The sequence below is a fragment of the Psammomys obesus genome, unplaced genomic scaffold (assembly GCF_907164565.1).
Source record: "Psammomys obesus unplaced genomic scaffold, mPsaObe1.curated_primary_1811, whole genome shotgun sequence".
Classification (NCBI taxonomy): domain Eukaryota; kingdom Metazoa; phylum Chordata; class Mammalia; order Rodentia; family Muridae; genus Psammomys; species Psammomys obesus.
In genome coordinates this window covers 29,647,905-29,668,265 of record NW_026596057.1, presented here as the reverse complement: position 1 = coordinate 29,668,265, position 20,361 = coordinate 29,647,905, and the positions used below count along the sequence as shown (strand labels likewise).

At 36.7% G+C, this 20,361-nt stretch overlaps 1 protein-coding gene across 3 annotated transcripts in view; it reads left to right on the top strand.

Annotated features, from left to right (window-relative positions):
• Positions 1-20,361, top strand: part of Kcnt2 (potassium sodium-activated channel subfamily T member 2) — a 377,298-nt gene that overhangs the window by 196,425 nt on the left and 160,512 nt on the right. For all 3 annotated transcript variants that reach the window (XM_055624693.1, XM_055624692.1, XM_055624691.1), the window contains exons 12-13: positions 2,360-2,423; positions 10,016-10,124. In XM_055624693.1, the coding sequence (XP_055480668.1) occupies positions 2,360-2,423; positions 10,016-10,124 (173 nt within the window). The remainder of the gene's footprint in view (positions 1-2,359; positions 2,424-10,015; positions 10,125-20,361) is intronic.

Sequence of the window (20,361 nt, the reverse complement as noted above, 5' to 3'; positions counted from 1 at the left end):
GGCTAATGAGGTTGAGCATTTCTTTAAGTGTTTCTCTGCCATTCGATGTTCCTCTTTCGAGAATTCTCTGTTTAGCTCTGTTCCCCATTTTTTAAGTGGATTACTTGGTTTGTTGCTTTTCTGCTTCTTTAGTTCTTTATATATACTTGATATTAGCCCTCTGTCAGATAAAGGGTTGGTGAAGATTCTTTCCCAATCTGTAGGCTGTCTATTTGTTTTGATGACAGTGTCTTTTGCTTTACAGAAGCTTTTCAGTTTCATGAGGTCCCATTTATTGATTGTTGCTCTTAGAGCCTGTGCTGTTGGTGTTCTGTTCAGGAAGTTGTCTCCTGTGCCAATGAGTTCTAGGCTGTTCCCCACTTTTTCTTCTAACAGATTTAGAGTATCTGGTTTTATGTTGAGGTCCTTGATCCACTTGGACTTTAGTTTTGTGCAGGGTGATAAATATGGATCTATTTTCATTTTTCTGCATGTAGACATCCAGTTGGTCCAGCACCATTTGTTGAAGATGCTGTCTTTTTTCCATTGAAGGGATTTGGCTTCTTTGTCAAATATTGAGTATTCATAGGTGTGTGGGTTTATTTCTGGGTTTTCTATGCGATTCCATTGATCCTCCTTTCTGTTTCTATGCCAATACCATGCAGTTTTTATTACTGTTGCCCTGTAGTACAGCTTGAGATCGGGAATGGAGATACCTCCAGATGATCTGTTGTTGTACAGGATTGTTTTGGAGATTCTGGGTTTTTTGTTTCTCCATATGAAGCTGAGAATCTTTTTTTCAAGGTCTGTAAAGAATTGAGTTGGTATTTTGATGGGAATTGCATTGAATCTGTAGATTGCTTTTGGCAGGATGGCCATTTTCACAATGTTAATCCTACCAATCCATGAGCACGGGAGATCTTTCCATCTTCTGAGATCTTCTTCAATTTCTTTCTTCAGAGACTTGAAGTTTTTCTCAAACAGGTCTTTCACTTGCTTGGTTAGAGTCACACCAAGGTACTTTATGTTATTAGTGGCTATTGTGAAGGGTGTTGTTTCCCTAATTTCTTTCTCAGCCTTTTTGTCTTTGGTATACAAGAGGGCTTCTGATTTTTTTGAGTTGATTTTGTATCCTGCCACTTTGCTGAAGGTGTTTATCAGCTGTATATTCTTTTGTCTGTATAAATAATTCTCCTTAAAATGTTGTGAGTTCAGTTTTTCACATATCTCGTCCATGGTGTGTTGATACGCCTGTGTACTTTTTATTCTAGGAATTGAATTTGAGCTTTTGTTTTAGCTGCAGCGACCTCAGATAGATGCTATTTAAGTTTAAGTATCATGACTAATAATAAAATGATTCTTCACAAAAAAAGATCACATTTGCAGAAAACCGTTCATGGGAATTGAAAATGAACAAAGTAAAGAACAGGGATGATTGAGGGACGGCTGGTCAGCTCTCCCTGTTTCAAAAGCTACGCTGAGAAAGATGTTAGGGTGATAGACTGACTCTTGTATGTTCATTTCTAAGCCTGCCCATATAAAAGACTTGGGATTTAATGTTAACTAATACATTCTTCAGTGTAATTCCCCATGCAAGGAATGAGGAGTAGGATCCTCCAAACAAGTCCCACAGGTCAGTCGCATGACTTAACTGCTTTACTGAAAATGCTTAGAAAATGTTGTCCAATACCCATGTTATTTAGCAACCATGCCTCAATATTTTCTTTGGAATTGCTTTGTTTGGATTAATTTCTTGGGCTTTTTGTCTCTCTTCTCCAGTGAAAACAATTTGTTTTGAAGAATCTAACTTTATCACAGTGTACCAGAAAGATAAATCTTTACTCATTTGAAAAATAAACATTTTTATGTTTAAAAATCACTACTTATGAACATATTTTTTTTGTTACTAACTTTGAGAATTAAAGCACATTAACATGATAAAAAAGGGTTTGGAACAAAAGGTTGAAGAGTCCTGGAAACATAAACAGTGGGGTTTGACTTGAAAGCGTTAGGCATATCTGTTTTGCTCTCTCTAACTGAGTCGCTGCAGTTAGTCAAAACATAGTGATCAACAGCGTTCCTAATTTGTGCAACGTATATTAATGAAAGCCTATAATAAATAAATATATTTTATAAATTCTATACACATATAAAGATATAAAATAAAATGAGAAAAAAGCAAAATCTATTTCTTTCTCATTAAATTCTGGAGCTCTGTGACTATGCAAGCTGTTTTTCTTACAAACACAGTCACGTTTGGGAAGAAATCCAACTGTTCTTTAAGTTTAAGGACACACATGTAGGATGTGGACCGGGTGATGACTCAGTCACTCCAGGAACATTTTAGTGTGGTTACATTGTTTCCTGTTTGTGTTTTTAGGATGGACAATGCGGAAGCCTGTTTCATTTTGAGTAGCCGCTGTGAAGTGGACAGAACATCATCTGTAAGTTTCCTAAAATCCCCTTAAGTAAACTGTGCTTTCCACCATATATGATTTTTGCTTCATTTAAATCTAAAAAACAAAACAACCAAAACCAAACCAAACCAAAACAAAAAACTGCTGTAATGAAACTATGTAGCCTTGAATTTTCTCTAAAGTTAAGCAACTATTTATTAGCTATTATTTTAACATTAAAAATACTGTCCATTGTGTCAACAAAAGTATTTTATTAATCTTCTACCACTTTCTACAATTCCTAGAGTTAAACATATTCTAAGAGAGAGAGAGTTTTGTTAAAGGGGCCTAATTTCCCCCAATTTAAAATGAAGGCATTTGGTGTTCAAGCAGATTATAATAGAATTGACTGGAGGATTTTTTTTGAAAAATATAAGCTATTCTAAAAATTCTTTTCAAGTTACCTAGAGTGGGAACTAGAAATACACATTGTTTAAAAAGATCCCTAGGGATCAGCTTGGTAAATTTTGACTTACCAAAATTTCTGTGATATATTTTTTAAGTCTAAACTTCTCTAAATCAAATTAATTTAAATCATATAATAAATTACTCATTCAGTTTTCTCAGAGATAGTTTAAATGTATAAAAACAACATCAAACTAAACAGAGAGAAACTTAAATCAATCCCACTGAAATCCGGGGCAAGGGAAGGCTGCCCACTCTCTCCATATCTCTTCAACATACTGCTTGAAGTCTTAGCTAGAGCAGTAAGACAACTGAAGGAGGAGATCAAGGGGATAAAAACATTTAAACATTTTTCTTTTCCTTCCCTTTTCCTTCCTTCCTTCCTTCCTTCCTTCCTTCCTTCCTTCCTTCCTTCCTTCTTTCTTTCTTCCTTCCTTGCTTCCTCTCTTTCTCTTTCTTACTTTCTTTTTCAGACAGTGTCTCAATAGGTAGCTCTGGATACCCTGGAATTCACTATGTAGACCAGGCTGGCCTTCAACTCACAGAGATCCACCTGCCTCTGCTCTCAAAATGTTCTTTTAGTTACATTCTTAAAAAGTTAGGGCTTGGTCGGTGGTGACCAACATGTACTGGTCTTACAAATAACCCAAGTTCATTTCCCAGACACTTTTATCAAGTTCTCTGCTTCTTGGAAGTCCAGCTGCTAGAGGCCTAGCACTGACCTCTTCTCACATCTCTGGGAACTTCTATTCTCTCTCTCGTTCTCACACACACATTTTTAAAATGTCCTTGCTCTTCTCTTTTTTTCCATCACTTTCTTTTAATCCAGATTTTCTTTGTTTCATGTAATTACAACTTGAAATTTCGTAAATAGTCTTAGCATAAAGTGCTCCAGTCACATCTGATAATGTAATGAATTCGAGGGGAACATAATCTTCATTTGGTTGCAGATTGTTTTACATGTATTTGTCCATCTTGTGCCCTTCACATGGCTTCTTGATTTAACAGTTCTTATACTCTTTCACTGAGGAGCAGGGCTCTATACACATGATTAAATAAGTGTATAGTCTCTATGAGAGTTAACCTTACAACATGAATGTGGGAAGTTTTTATCGAAATAAATGTAAGCTATTTCTTCCTGAGTATAGTAAATTGGTAAGAAGTTAATAAAAGTATCCATAACGATTAAAGGTTAAGTAGAGGAGGCAACAGTAGTAGAATTCTATAAGGTAGAAAGCAAGTTGATAGGTGGAAACTTATTCATCCAAAATAAAGTTAAAATTTAGGTTTAGAGAAGAAATGTATCACAAGCAGGCTGCTGTTGGCAAGAAGACCTCAAAAACCTCAGAAAGGAAGGGTACAGATGCTGCTGAAAGTGGAGTTGCATGTAAGACACATTCAAAGTCAGGCCAAGGAGCAGATTGCCTAAATCTCTCCACACTTGCATGCTCTTTACTGTCTGAAGCCTAGGAGAAGAGGTGTGTTGTTTGTGCAGTTTGTTCTGTGAATTCTCTACTTTCTAATTACAAAGTAAATTTTGGGGTGGGGCTAGATACATGCCACATTTCAGTGGATCGGAACAAATTGTTTTATGTCTTTTATATGCTTCTTCAAATAAATATATCTTGGGGAAGAGGTCCATCATAGCAAAGAAATGCAGTGTATGCAGGTGTGTGTGTGTGTGTGTGTGTGTGTGTGTGTGTCTGTACGTGTGTGTCTGTACAAATGGGTATGCATTTATATATTCATATGAGCATACAAGTTAGACTTCCTCACTGTAATATGTGATCATCATATAGTGAAACCACATATAACACCAACCAACCAATATTTACTCTTTCTTTCAGCATTTTCAGTTGCAAATGATTTTTTCTGCTACATATACTCAGAGAATAGGAGTCACAGAACATTTTAGAGAATTACTAAGAATAATAATAAGGAAGAGGATAATGAATGGCCTTAAAATTCATGCCAAATAGAAAGAAGACATCCAGCGATGTAAAAATAAATTCTAAAAATGGAGAAATTGGTTTTATAATATGTGTTCAGAAAATGTTGACATTGAATAAGCATCTCAAGTGTAATGTGAGTTAGTGATGCCTATCTCAAACAATAATAATAGGTTACAGAACAAGACAAGAAAAACAAAAACTCACGCAGGAATCATGGAGAAGGGTCTGGAAATCAAATATGCAATAAAAAAAGGGAAAGTATAGTAAGAGTCCTAAAAGGTAAACTTAAGAACTCTGGACTGAAGAAAAATAAGCTACATAATAAAACTAACCCAGGAGAAAGTGACCGAAATAATGTTTACATGTTAAGAATATCTACTTTGTTAGGATCCCAACAAATTTCAAAAATATTTTCAATCTAATCCAATCAAATTTTGGAGCTGAAACTGTTAAATCTGTAAGACTTGCACACTGTAGCATACTGGATGTGAAATAACTGGATTTGCCTTAGAGGTACACAGGCAGTATAGAAGAAAGATTAACACAAGGAATACTAATTAGAGAAACTGAAGGAGAAAGAGAAAAGAAATTAAAACTAATGGAGAATTCAAATGTCTCCATGCATTTGAGTTGAGTGGTTTGTGTTGATGAGAGAAATACACATGCATTCATGCCACTATTATGTAATATCAGCAAACAAAAATTAAATTTGAATTTTAACTATAAATATGTATATATACATACTTATGAATATAGACACAAATATATGCTGCATATATATACACATACATTTTTTTCTGGAGCTAGAAATAATAAACGTAATTATTTTAAAATTTCTGAGAAAAAAATTCTTTTCTACTTAGAATTCTATATGCTAGGAAATCTTTTTCTCAAAGAGGAAAAAATGAAGGCAAAAGGAAAGTCACTAGGTTTTGAACAGATCGGCTTTCAAATAGCATGCAGCTCTTAGGAAGATACTAAATGATGTGCACGGAAAACAAAGTTGGGTATATCCAGATACCCAATGCAGTGGAGAGCATGGACTTTCTTTCCCCTGTTACTGGGAAAACAAGTCTTGAGTAACAGCTGTGCAGCAGTGTCTGTTTGTAGTTGCCTTCTAGCACATGGAGAGCAGCCCACAGACAGTTCTGAATTTGCTGTTCCTTGATGTGAGTGCACATACTGAAAACAGACTTCCTATTGACAAACGGTGCGCACAGAAGCGACCTCTTCAATTTACAAGCTGAAGCTCTGACTCCCACCGTGCCACAGTTGACTTGTATTCAGGCACGAAGCTTCAAAATAGGAAATAAAGTTAAAAAGAAACCATTACTATGGTCCCTCATCAAGTGGCCACATCTTCATGGGGACAGGAATTTTGGATGTTGACCCTAGAGACCACTGCCACAGGGAAGTATTGTCTGGAGCAAGTGAAGGCAGGTGTCTGAGGGGGAACTTCATCGTTTTGGTGCCTTGAGATGGACTGTGGCTTCCTGAACTGTTAAAAAGTAAAGTTCTCTTGTTTTTAACTTTTGACTGCCTAAATAAAGAATTTATACTTTGCATTCATGATTGGGAAAACAAATGCTCAGATTACGCTATAGTCTCAAGGGAAAATGAGCTACTGCAGATTGAAAGGTAACTGTGGTGCTTGACCTCTTTTCCAAGAGTTGTCAGCAGTATGAAAGCTCGAGAGTAATTACATCTCAATTAAATTTGAACTGTCGCATAAGGAAGTGGAGAATAGGAGATGGGCAAGGTGTCAGATTACAGAACAAAAAGCTCTGCTTTTCAGTCATGGGAAGCCAGTAAATAACTTTTTAAAGGGAAAACGAAATCAAGTCATAGGTGCTAATACTGTCAAATTTAAAAATAAGGAATGAAAATCATCAGTATTGGGGTATCAAAGTAAGTGTTACTTTAAACAGTAAGATGGAAGGAAGAGGCTGCCCCTATATTTTATGGACACAATAGAAATGGTGTCTATTTCAAGTACATAGGCATATAGTTTTGATTTTAGTTACATAGGATATGAAAAGTGATTTTGCTTTGGCAAAAATTCATCTTAAGATGAACATTTCATGTGCATAAGATAAAGGAGTTTATTTTGTATCAGCTTTATATAATCATTGAAAGGTCGGTAAAACAATGGGTAAGTTTGCAGTTGAGCAACATGCATACAATTATTTGTTCATGTATTTTAAAATGTAACTGTCATCCTAAAACTTGGTGGACTCTTTCTGTTTTATTAACAGCTGCAATTCAAGTTGTAGGAGAAACCACGCAAAGCCTGGTGAAATAAGCAGCATATCACATGCTCTCTGTGGTTTCATGCAGCAAAAACATGGAATAATGAGTACTTGCTATGTTAGGTGGAGTGAGTTAATCCTTAGGAAGCCAACAGCGATTGCCTATATCACAGCTTATGGCTTTAGAGAAAAAGAGTATGAAAGGAGTATCATTTTGGTCCTGCTAACCCAGTGGAACTCAGGGACCTAAAAGAAACAAAAACAACACACACTCACACACAAATACACGCATGAGCACACTAAAGCAACGGCATCTTTACTTCTGTGTTTGTTTATACTTGGACATTTAGAAACTTAAAATCAAAGCAATGAATCTGCGTCTGCTTTGTTATGCTGCTAGGTAGAGTCTTTCAGAGGCCATCTGTGGTAGGCTCCTCTCCTGTTCCCTGTCTTCTTCCACTTCCAATATCTGTGCTATTTGCCTTTCTGAATGAGGATTAAGCATCTTCCTTAGGGTCCTCCTTGTTGTTTAGCTTCTTTAGGACTATAGATTTTAGTATGTTGATCCTTTTTATATGGCTAATATCCACTTATAAGTGAATATATACCATGTGTGTCTTTCTGCTTCTGGGTTACCTCACTCAGGAGGATCTTTTCTATGTCTATCGATTTGCCTGCAAATTTCACGATTTGCTTGTTTTTAATTCCTTGGCTGTGGGACATCTGGGTTGTTTCCAGATTCTGGCTATCACAAATAAAGCTTCTGCCATCATGGTTGAGGAGGGGAGCATCTTTACACTATATGCCCAGGAGTGGTACAGCTGGATTTTTAGGTAGCACTATTTTAATTTTCTGAGAAAGCACCAGATTGATTTCCAAGTGGTTGCACAAAATTACATTCCCAACAGCATTGGAGGAGGGTTCCGCTTTCTCCACATCCTCTCCAGCATGTACTGTCACTTGAGATTTTGTTCTTAGACATTCAGATGGGTTTAAGGTAGAATCTCAGGGTTGTGCTGATTTGAATTTCCCTGATGACTAAGGACATTGAACATTTCTTTAAGTGTTTCCCCATCATTCAATATTCCTCTGTTGAGAATTCTTTGTTTAGCTCTGTACCCCATTTTTTAATTGGATTACTTTGTTTGTTGGTGTTTAACTTCTTCAGTTCTTGATATATTCTGATATTAGCCCTCTGTCAGATGTAGAGTTGGTGAAGATCTTTTCCCATTCTTTAGGTTGTTATTTTGTTCTGTTGACAATGTCCTTTGCTTTATAGAAGCTTTTCATTTTCATGAGGTCTCATTTATTGATTGTTGATCTTAGAGCCTGTACTGTAGGTGTTCTGTACGAGATGTTCTATGCCAATGAGGTGAAAGCTCTTCCTCACTTCTTTTTCTAACACACTTAGTGTGTCTGGTTTTATATTGAGGTCTTTGAGCCACTTGGACTTTACTGTTGTGCAGGGTGATAAATATAGGTCTCTTTGAATTTTTTTACATGTAGACATCCAGTTAGAACTGCACCATTTGTTGAAGAGGTTATCTTTTATCCATTGTATGGTTTTGGCTTTTTTGTCAAAAATTAAATACCCATAGGTGTGTGGGTATTTTTCTGGGTCTTCAATTCGATTCCATTGATTTTCTTCAAAAAGCTTTATTTAAAATAATATTGCCTTTAAGATGCGTCTTTAGAATTTTTAGTGATTTTTCTAAGGACTAAAATAAAAATGCTAACATTTTCACAGTTAATTATTTACCGATATTGTATCACTTGTTAAAATTTGAAGCTTTACTCATTCCTTTCCAAATGTCCTTTGTGCCACAGTTGTAAGTTTTGATAGTATTTGCATAGGTTAAAAGGCCCAGAAAAAAAAAATTTCTATGGAGATACATGCATTTTAAGAAATTTATAGGAAAATATTCTTTTTTTCTTACAAGACAGGCAATAGCCGTTTCTGACATTATTCCTTGATTTCCAAAGCTCTACTTTACTTCTGGTGTTTTTTCTTTAGAGTATAAAGGTCTTCCTCACACTTCTTTTTGCAGTTTCATACTGGTTGCTATACTTGTTCTTACGTTTTGGTTCTTAATTTTTTTTTCTTTCACCTTCCCCTTTGAAAGATTTTGATTAGATATAATCCCCACTTCACACTGATTTTGGTTTTTGCTTCTTTCTGAGCATTGGCACATTTTCTTTTTAATTTAGTCTAGTCGCTGGAACTGTGATGTTTCTCTGTGTTATCAGAATGTTCAGAACTTCTTGACCTCGGAGCACAACAATCTTCCCTAACACGGATATCTTCACAAGTGTTATTTTCCCATTCGTTCTCTGCCTTCTTCTACTTTGTTTTCTTCCTTGGAATTCAATTATCTGTATCTACCTACAGTTACATATCAATATCATCTACATTTACACTTGATACTATATATATTTACACACACTATATATATAGTATAAAGTGAATAAAGTGTAATAAAAAATAAATAAATATAATCCTCATTTTTTTCCTGGGAGGATTGTCATTGTGATTAATATTGTATTTGTTCTTTTATAAATCCAATTATGCTTAGTTTCATCTCGATATCCCTCTGTCAACTTCTGCAGTTCTTACTCTTAGTGTCACGGATTAAATTAAGAAATAGATGCTTTATATAAATAATATGTATTAAAAAGAAAACATCAGCTGCGCATGATGGTAAAAGACTGTAATCAGCCAAAGCAGGAACGGTAGAAGTTCCAGGCCATTCATATCTACATACCCAAATAAATACAGCCTGGAATATAGAAGACACTGTCTCAAGACATGAAAATCAAAAGAGAGATGACCTCAATAGTTTCTATGTTCAAACTTTAAGTGTGAATTTGATCACTTAACTAGTTAATTACCTTACTATTTTAATTCCTGTATTAACAATTTGATACTTATATTATTAAGCTTAATTTCAGGATATTTTGGGTCGTATCATTTCAGGATCACCAAACAATTTTGAGAGCATGGGCTGTGAAAGATTTTGCTCCAAACTGTCCTTTGTATGTTCAAATACTAAAACCTGAAAATAAATTCCACATCAAATTTGCAGGTAAGTTTTGGTCTTTAATGACAGCCTTTGAATTTGTTCAGACTTTCTTTGGAATTTGTTTACATTTGTGAGGTTAGTGGTAATTTATTTATTCATGGTTTTGTAGGACAGAAGGGTTCTTTTTTAATCATCTATTTGAAATACACGAATTTTTAGTATGCAAAGTTTTAATATCTGAGATGAATCTTTATTTTTGATACATAACTTGCTGATTTTAGTACTTGAATTTACCACATACATTTTTATAGATTATTTGAATTTTCAAAAGATGCTATGATTAACTTTTGAAATATTCTGCTTGTCTTTATGTTTACATGTGGTCAGTTTTCTCGTATATATATTACATAAGGCATAAATTAGCTTATATTATATTGCAGTGTAATGCATTAACATGTAATCTTATATTTAATTTGGGTTATAGGTCTTAAAATAAGTCAAGAAAAATATAACCTGTTTTATGTTTTTGGAGACACTGTTTTTTGTTTGTTTGTTTTTAATAAAAGGTTACATATGTTAGGGAAATCATGCTTTGCACCGTTGGGGAATTGAATGATAAAATGATAATTAATTACGTCCCTAAATGCTTCTGTGGGAAAAAGGAATGACCTTGTATCTGATCAATGATTCATGTACTTTTCTCAGAAGTGTAACAGGCATGTTCTTCATCGTGTTTTCCATTTATCTCAACAATCACAGCTTAAATGTTTATTAAAATGTAAGTCTTTTTCAAATGCCGCGAGTTATTTGCTTCACAATGTGTCCATGTACCTTTAAATGATAACTTGTCAGTTTATTATACTGCAATAAACATTACAACTTAATTTTGAATAATAAGAAAATAATGAGGTTGTTGATAGTGTGTAAATTTTACTTTATTTTTTCCTTATCACAAGAGATGTCATCAACTGGTTTTCTGAAAAGGTATATAGGACAACCTAAAAAACTGACTCTTTACTCCATCTGTAGATTACTGCTCTTTGGAAGATTTTTTTTTTTTTAATAAAAGTAGTCATTTCTGGAGTTCCAATTGAAGTAGTCTAAGGTGATGGGGCCAGGACTCACAAAGCTGAAAAAGAAATGATAGTCATTCTATTGTAGACACCTTTGTGTGTGAAATGGAAAGGTTTATGCAAAGTACATAATTAAATGTTTTTCTAATAGCCTGTTTTAAATAAATATTCATGATTTTAATTACTATTTATAATTTTTTAACATTTCTTTTTTTTTATTAATTACAGTTTATTCACTTTGTATCCCCCCATAAGTCCCTCCCTCCTCCCCTCCCAGCCATAACCTCCCTCCCCCTTCTTCTCCCTTGCCTCTCCCAAGTCCACTGATAGGGGAGGTCCTCCTCTCCTTCCTTCTGATCTTAGTCTATCAAGATCCCATCAGGAATGGCTGCATTGTCATCTTCTGTGACCTGGTAAGGCTGCTCTCCCCTCAGGGGGAGGTGATCAAAGAACAGGCCTATCAGATTATGTCAGAGGCAGTCCCTCTTTCCATTACTATGGAACCAACTTGGATACTACACTGTCATGGACTACATCTGTGCAGATGTTCTAGGTTATCACCATGCATGTTCCTTGGTTGGAATATGAGTCCCTAGGGAGACCCCTGTGTTCAAATTTTCTGGTTCTGTTGCTCTCCTTGAGGGGTGCCTGTCCTCTCCAGATCTTACTATTTCCCACTTCTTACTTAAGATTCCATGCACTTTGCCCATCAGTTGGCCTTAAGTCTCAGTGTCTGCTTTGATAGTCTGCAGGTTAGAGCCTTTCAGAGGCCCTCTGTGGCAGGTTCCTAGGTTGTTTCCTGTTTTCTTCTTCTTCTGATGTCTATCCTCTTTGCCTTTCGGGATGGGGATTGAGCGTTTTAGTCAGGGTCCACTCTCTTGATTAGTTTCTTTAGATGTTCAGGGGTTTAGTAGGTTTATCCTATGTTATATGTCTATATGAGTGAGTATATACCGTATGTGTCTTTCTGCTTCTGGGACAGCTCACTCAGGATGATCCTTTCCAAGTCCCACCATTTGCTGCAAATTTCATGATTTCCTTATTTTTCATTGCAGAGTTTCTGCATCCATTCTTCAGTTGAGGAGCATCTGGGCTGTTTCCAGCTTCTGGCCATTACAAATAAAGCTGCTACAAACATGGTTGAGCAAATGTCTTTATTGTGTACTTGAGCCCCTTTTGGATATATGCCTAGGAGTGGTATGGCTGGATCTTGAGGAAGTGCTATTCCTAGTTGTCTGAGAAAGCACCAGACTGATTTCCAGAGTGGTTGTACAAATTTACATTCCCACCAGCAGTGGAGGAGGGTTCCCCTTTCTCTACAACCTCTCCAGCATGAGTTGTCACTTGAGTTTTTCATCTTGGCCATTCTGATGGGTGTAAGGTGAAATCTCAGGGTGGTTTTGATTTGCATTTCCCGAATGGCTAATGACTTTGAGCATTTCTTTAAGTGTTTCTCTGCCATTCGATATTCCTCTACAGAGAATTCTGTTTACCACTGTTCCCCATGTTTTAAGTGGATTACTTGGTTTGCTGTTTTTTCAGCTTCTTTAGTTCTTAATGTATACTGGATATTAGTCCTCTGTCAGATAAATGGTTGGTGAAGATTCTTTCCTAGTCTGTAGGCAGTCGTTTTGTTTTGATGATGTTGTCCTTTGCTTTACAGAAGCTTTTCAGTTTCATGAGGTCCCATTTATCAATTGTTACTCTTAGAGCCTGTGCTGTTGATGTTCTGTTCAGGAAGTTGTCTCCTGGGCCAGAGTATTTCCCACTTTTTCTTCTAACCGATTTAGTGTGTCCGGTTTTATGTTGAGGTCTTTGATCCACTTGGACTTCACCTTTGTGCATGGTGATAAGTATGGATCTATTTTTATTTTTCTACATGTAGACATCCAGTTAGACGAGCACCATTTGTTGAAGATGCTATCTTTTTTCCATTGTATGGTTTTGGCATCTTTGTCAAAGATCAGGTGTCCATAGACGTGTGGGTTTATTTCTGGGTCCTCTGTTCGGTTCCATTGATCCACCATTCTGTTTCTATGCCAGTACCATGCAGTTTTTATAACTGTTGCTCTATAGTACAGCTTGAGATCAGGGATGGAGATAACCTCCAGAAGATCTTTTATTGTAGAGGATTGTTTTAGCAATTCTTGGTTTCTTGTTATTCCATATGAAGGTGAGAATTTTTCTTTACAGGTCTGTAAAGAATTGTGTTGGTAATTTGATGGGAATTGCATTGAATCTGTAAATTGCTTTTGGTAAGATGGCCATTTTTACTATGTTAATCCTGCCCAGCCATGAGCATGAGAGATCTTTCCATCTTCTGATATCTTCTATTTCTTTCTTCAGAGACTTGAAATTTTTTTCATACAAGTCTTTGACTTCCTTGGTTAGAGTTACTCCAAGGTACTTTATGTCATTTCTGGCTATTGTGCAGGGTGTTGTTTCCCTAATTTCTTTCTCAGCCCTTTTGTCTTTTGTATACAGGAGGGCTACTGATTTTTTGGAGTTAATTTTGTATCCGGCCACTTTGCTGAAGGTGTTTATGAGCTGTAGGAGTTCCCTGGTAGAGTTTTTGGGGTCACTCGCATATACTATCATATCATCTGCAAATAGTGATAATTTGACTTCTTCCTTTCCAAGTTCTATCCCCTTGATCTCCTTCAACTGTCTTATTGCTCTAGCAAGGACTTCAAGTACTATGTTGAAGAGATATGGAGAAAGTGGGCAGCCTTGTCTTGTCCCTGATTTCAGTGGGATTGCTTTAAGTTTCTCTCCGTTCAGTTTGATGTTGGCTGTACATTTGCTGTATATCGCTTTTACTATGTTTAGATATGTGCCTTGTATCCCTCATCTCTCCAATACTTTAAACATGAATGGATGCTGGATTTTGTCAAATGCTTTTTCAGCATCTAGAGAGATTATCATGTGGGTTTTTTTTTTCTTTCAGTTTGTTAATATGGTGGATCACATTGATGGATTTCCATATATTGAACTACCCCTTTATGCCTGGGATGAAGCCTACTTGGTCATAGTGAATGATATCTTTGATGTGTTCTTGTATTCGGTTAGCAAGTATTTTGTTGAGTATTTTTGCATCAATGTTCATAAGGGAAATTGGCCTAAAATTCTCTTTCTTTGTTGGGTCTTTGTGAGGTTTAGGTACCAAGGTGACTGTGGCTTCATAGAATGAGTTTGGTAGTGTTCCTTCTCTTTCTATTTTGTGGAACAGTTTGGAGAGAATTGGAGTTAGCTCTTCTTTGAAGGTTTGGTAGAATTCTGCGCTGAAACCATCTGGTCCTGGGCTTTTTTTCGATGGGAGACTTTCAATGACCGCTTCTATTTCCTTGGGGGATATAGTGCTTTTTAATTGCTTTACCTGGTCCTGATTCAGTTTTGGTAAGTCGAATCGATCAAGAAAATTGTCCATTTCATTTATATTTTCAAATTTTGTGGCATATAGACTTTTGAAGTAAGTCCTAATGATTGTTTGGATTTCCTCAGTGTCTGTGGTTATGTCCCCCTTTTCATTTCTGATTTTGTTGATTTGGATGGTGTCTCTCTGCCTTTTAGTTAGCTTGGCTAAGAGTTTGTCTATCTTGTTGATTTTCTCAAAGAACCAGCTCTTGGTTTCATTGATTCTTTGAATTGTTTTATTTGTTTCTAATTGATTGATTTCAGCCCTGAGTTTGATTATTTCCAGCCGTCTACTCCTTTTTGGTGTGTCTGCTTCTCCTTTTTCTAGGGTTTTTAAATGAGCCATTAAGTTGCTTGAATACGCTGTCTCGAATTTCTTCTTGAAGGCACTTAGTGCTATGAACTTTCTTCTTAGCACAGCCTTCATTGTGTCCCACAAGTTTAGGTATGTTGTGTCTTCATTTTCATTGAGTTCTAGGAAGACTTTAATTTCTTTCTTTATTTCTTCCCTGACCCAGCTGTCATTTCGTAGCAAGTTCGTAGCAAGTTGTTCAGTTTCCATGTGTGTGTACGCTTTTTGCTATTTCTGTTGTTATTGAGGTCCAGCTTTATTCCATGGTGATCAGACAGGATACAAGGGACTATTTCAATCTTATTGCATCTGTTGAGGCTTGCTTTGTGACTAACAATGTGGTCTATTTTTGAGAAGGTTCCATGAGGTGCTGAGAAGAAGGTAAATTCTTTTGTGTTTGGGTGTAAAGTTCTGTAAATGTCTGTTAGGTCCATTTGATTCATGACCTCTGTCAGAGACATTGTTTCTTTGTTTAATTTCTGTTTTGTTGACCTGTCATTTGTTGAGAGTGGGGTGTTGAAGTCTCCCACTATTAATGTGTGGGGATCTATATGTGGTTTAAGTTTTATCAATGTTTCTTTTACAAATGTAGGTGCCCTTGTGTTTGGGGCATAAATGTTCAGGATTGTGATGTCTTCCTGGTGGAATTTTTCCCTTGATGAGTATGAAGTGTCCTTCCCCATCTCTTTTGATTAATTTTGGTTGAAAGTCTATTTTATCAGATATTAGAATGGCTTCTCCTGCTTGCTTCTTAGGTCCATTTGCTTGGAAAGCCGTCTTCCAACCCTTTATTCTCAGGTAATGTCTATCTTTGTGACCTAGGTGTGTTTCTTGAATGCAACAGATTGCTGGATTTTGTTTACGTATCCATTGTGTTAGTCTGTGTCTTTTTATTGGAGAGTTGAGTCCATTGATGTTGAGAGAGATTAATGACCAGTGGCTGTTAGATCCTTTGGTTTTGATATTGGGTTCGGTCATAAGGTTGTGTGCTTGGTTCCTTTTTGTTTTACTGTAGTGAGGTTAATTATTTCCTGTGTTTTCTTGAAAGTAGCTAGTTTTCTTGGGTTGTATTTTCCTTTCTAGTATCTTCTGTAATGCTGGATTTGTGTGTAGGTATTGTTGAAATTTGTTTTTTTTCATTGAATATCTTGTTCTCCATCTATGAGGACTGAGGGTTTGGCGGGGTATAGTAGCCTTGGCCGACATCTGTGTTCTCTTAGGGTCTGCATGATATCCGTCCAGGGCCTCCTGGCTTTCATAGTCTCTGTTGATAAGTCAGGTGTGATTCTAATGGGTTTGCCATTATATGTTACTTGGCCTTTTTCTCTTGCAGCTCTTAGTATTTTTTCTTTGTTCTGTATACTTATTGTTTTGATTATTATGTGGTGGGAGGATTTTCTTTTCTGGTCTAATTTATTGGGTGTTCTGTATGCCTCTTGTATTCTTATTGGACTCTCCTTTAAGTTGGGGAAATTTTCTTCAATGTTTTTGTTGAAAATATCTTCTGGGCCTTGGAGCAGGGAATCTTCATTTTCCTCTATTCCTATTATTGTTAGATTTTGTCTTTTTATGTTGTCTTGAATATCTTGGACGTTCTGTGTCAGGAATTTTTTAGATTTAACAAATACATCTATTTCTTCCATTGTATCTTCCACACCTGAGATTCTTTCTTCCATCTCTTGTAGTCTATTGGTTATGCTAACCTCTGTAGTTCCTGTTTTCTTCCCTAAGTTCTTTCTCTCTGCAATTTCCTCCATTTGTGTGTTCTTTAATTTTTCCAATTCTATCTTCAGATCTTGAGCCATCTTGTTGATTTCCTTCACCTGTCTGACTGTATTTTCTTTTTTTTCATCACTTCTTTCAGCTGTTTGTTTGAACCAACCTCTGTTTTTTTTTTTATTTCATTCAATGCTTTAAGCATTTCCTTTCTAAAGGCCACAAACTGTTTGGCTGCAACTTCCTCTATTTCTTTACAGATGGCAATATTCTGTTTGAGTTTATCTTCCTCTGTGTCTTTACGTATCTTATTTGTTTCCTCTGTTATCATCTTCATGAGCATAGTTGTTAGGTCATCTTCTTGGATTTCAGTTATGCTGGGGTGTCCAGGGCTACTTGCCCCTACATAACTGGGTTCTGGAGATGCCATATTGCTCTGTCTTTTGTTGGTTGAGCTTTTACGCTAGCCTCTACCCATTGGGCTCTCTTAGGTGTTTGGGGTTAGTTTCTGGTGGTTCCTGGGGATCCTGTGGTGGGGAGAATCCCCTTGGCAGAAAGCTGATTTTTCTTGAAGGAAGTCTTCTCAGCTTTTTTGGGTATAGTCCCTGGATGTCTGGCGTTTTTTCAGGAGTTGCTGTTGCTCACCTCAGGGATAGAGAACTGAGTGGTAACTGTGGTCTTTGTTAGTCGAGAGGGTTCTCCTCTCACCCAGGGAAGTCCTGAAGACAGCTGCCCTGTTTCTGGGTTTCTTGCTGTAAATTTAATGATCAGCTGCTGTGACACAGTTGGACAGCTGGCGCACTGCAACTGTTTGTGCCTGTGTCTGGAGCACAGCTCAGTGATGGTAGCTGGGCCCCGCTGGTCTGTGAGACTTTTTCCAGGGAAGGACTGGGTGGTTTAAGTCAGTACAGCTTCCTTCCTTCCCTGTGAATTCTCTGGAGTCAGGGACTCCCAGTCTCTTTTTTGCCCTGGGGCGCACCGCTCAGTCTCTGCCAGCTAGCTGGCGTGCAGAAACTGCCTGTGTCTAGAGCACAGCTCAGTGATGGCGGCTCGGCAGTGCCAGTCTGTGAGACTTTTTCTAGGGAAGGACTGGGTGATTTAAGTCAGTACAGCTTCCTTCCTTCCCTGTGGATTCTCTCGCGACCGGGACTCCCAGTCTCTGGTGTTCTTGTGCCCAACGATCAGCCTGGGAAGGTGATCAGGACACGCAGGCATGTGGCTCTGGTCTAGGGACCTAGTGCCTGTGCGACCCGGGATCTGTTCCGGGTTCTGGCTTGGGGACCTGAGAGTGGTCAAGACCGATTCCCACACCGTGGGGATTTCCTCTCACCTGAAAAACACAATCGCTCTTGTTTTAGCGCCCAGGGTTCAGTCTCTTGGTCGCTGTACAGGAAATGTTGTTTGGCTCCTCAGACACCCTGTTCTCCTGGCACAGCCATCTTGTCCCGCCTATTTATAATTTTGAAAGAGCATATTAGGGCAGCCATGATGACACCAGAAGTAGACAAAGTGTTAAGGTAAAATATTAAATTTGAATGTCAACATTTAAGACTTTAAAAGCTCAGGTATGCAAATTAGTATTTAGAGTGATGTTTTCCTTTCCTACTGAAACTACCTCTGTTCCACTGATACAGTCAGTGGTTAGGATTAAAATAAATATGAAAATCTTTTAGCTATCCATTGAATCTAAATCCATTGGATCTTAATCGTATGGCAACTGCTCCATGTATTATGGAAAATAACTCAAGAATGTGCACTAACTCATGCTCAGAGAAGACATCTACTCTTCTCTTTCTTTTTCCAGCCATCAGTAGTATGCTTCTCAAAGATCAACTATATGTGCTGAAATAGTCTATTTATAAGTAAGATGTTAGAGAAACTATTGTGTTGAATTTTCTTCCAAATATTTCACTTTACATTATTTTAATAAGCCTACCAAAATGAGTAATTATTTTACAACTATCTACCAATAGTTCATCTCAATAGTTTTTTTGACACATGTTGAAATACTGCTTAATAGTTCTTTATGTTCTTTTATAGCTGAGATCACAACATATGAGATGGGTGTCTTTTTATAATATAAACGATGAAAGCATTGTAGCTTCATTAAAATGTCATAAAGGTATTAAGGCTGATGTATGATGCTCTCAAATCAATATAATTCATTTTACATCTCAGAAGATTTTGAGAGGTAGCAGACTTTTTCTAATAAAAGGCAGTGGATGAAGCTGTCAGCTTATGTAATGAATCGTTAAAATGGTGGTCCCGAAAGAGTCAGGCTGCACCATGTGTGTTCCACTGGAATGCAGATTGTAGCCTCTGAGCTGCATGTAGAGATGCTCTGTTTATCGTCTTCTAAGAAAGGAAAGCAAGAGGATAAGTAACTGTTACCGGCCTGTGTATCTCCATCTTAAACACCAGCCAATCCAAGGCATGCTGATACACAGAATTTTGATTAATAAAGCATTGGTTGAGTTATTCTGGGTTGATATAATTTTGTAGCTACAGAAAACTAATAGCAATTGTGATCAAATAATAATTGCTAAATATTACATGTCCTAATAGTTTTCTCTGTGTTCTTGCCTTACTTGCATGCACACATTGCCTAAGGACAGCCAAGGCTACATAGAGACCCTATCTCGAAAAGCCAAAAGAAAAAAAAATAAAAAAGAACTGCATTGGCTTTCACAGAGGGAAAGGGACGGTGGAAGTGGGAAGAGATGAGGGTTACAAAAGAATAAATTGTAAATAATAATAATAATAATAATAATAATAAAGAAAAACCACACTCTTTATTTTCATCCTTTTCAATAGCATCTTCAAATAAGCCTAAATTTTGAAAAACTTTCCATGATTATACTTTGTACATTTGAAAATTAAACAATAGTAACTAAAGGTTCCTATGGAGTGAAACAATTTTAAATTCTGCTTACAACTGCTTGAAATTTTATACAATGAAAACAATTGAGCAAGTTATCTCTTATTCATGGATATTTATTTGTATTTCTTATTTCAAATGAATATCAGTAAGTATTCAATAAATAGATTATTTATTACATTAGTGTTTGAACATGTCAAAGTATAATTAAAATAATACCTTCTATTTTGATTATATCTTAAAACAAAACACTACAATTGCATATCATAAACAATAAAAAATATTCTTATGCATACCACCATAAAATGAAGATAAAAAATGTATACCTAAAGAGAGGCATGGAGAATAAAATGTTCAGTAAAATAATAATTTCATATTTCTTTTTTATCTTTTATTTTATTTTTTTGCTATTAGTTACATTTCATTAACTCTGTATCCCAGCTGTATCCCGCTCCCTCATTCCCTCTCAATCCTACCCTCCCTTCCTCATCTCCTCCCTGCCCCTTTCCAAGTCCACTGATTGGGGAGGACTCCCTCCCCTTTCATCTGACCCTGTTTTATCAGGTATCTTCAGGACTGGCTGCAAAGTCCTCCTCTTTGGCCTAGCAGGACTGCTCCTCCCTTGGGGGGTGGGGAGGTCAAAGAGCCAGACATTGAGTTCCTGTAAGAGACAGTCCCTGTTCCCCTTACCATGGGAAACCAATTGGTTATTGAGCTACCACAAGCTTCTTCTGAGCAAAGGTTCTAGGTTATATCCATACATGGTCCTTGGTGGAGTGAATATACGTTACGACAAAATTCAAGCAGAAAAAAGTATATTTTTTACTTTTTTAATTTTAATTTTTATTAATTGCACTTTCATCACTA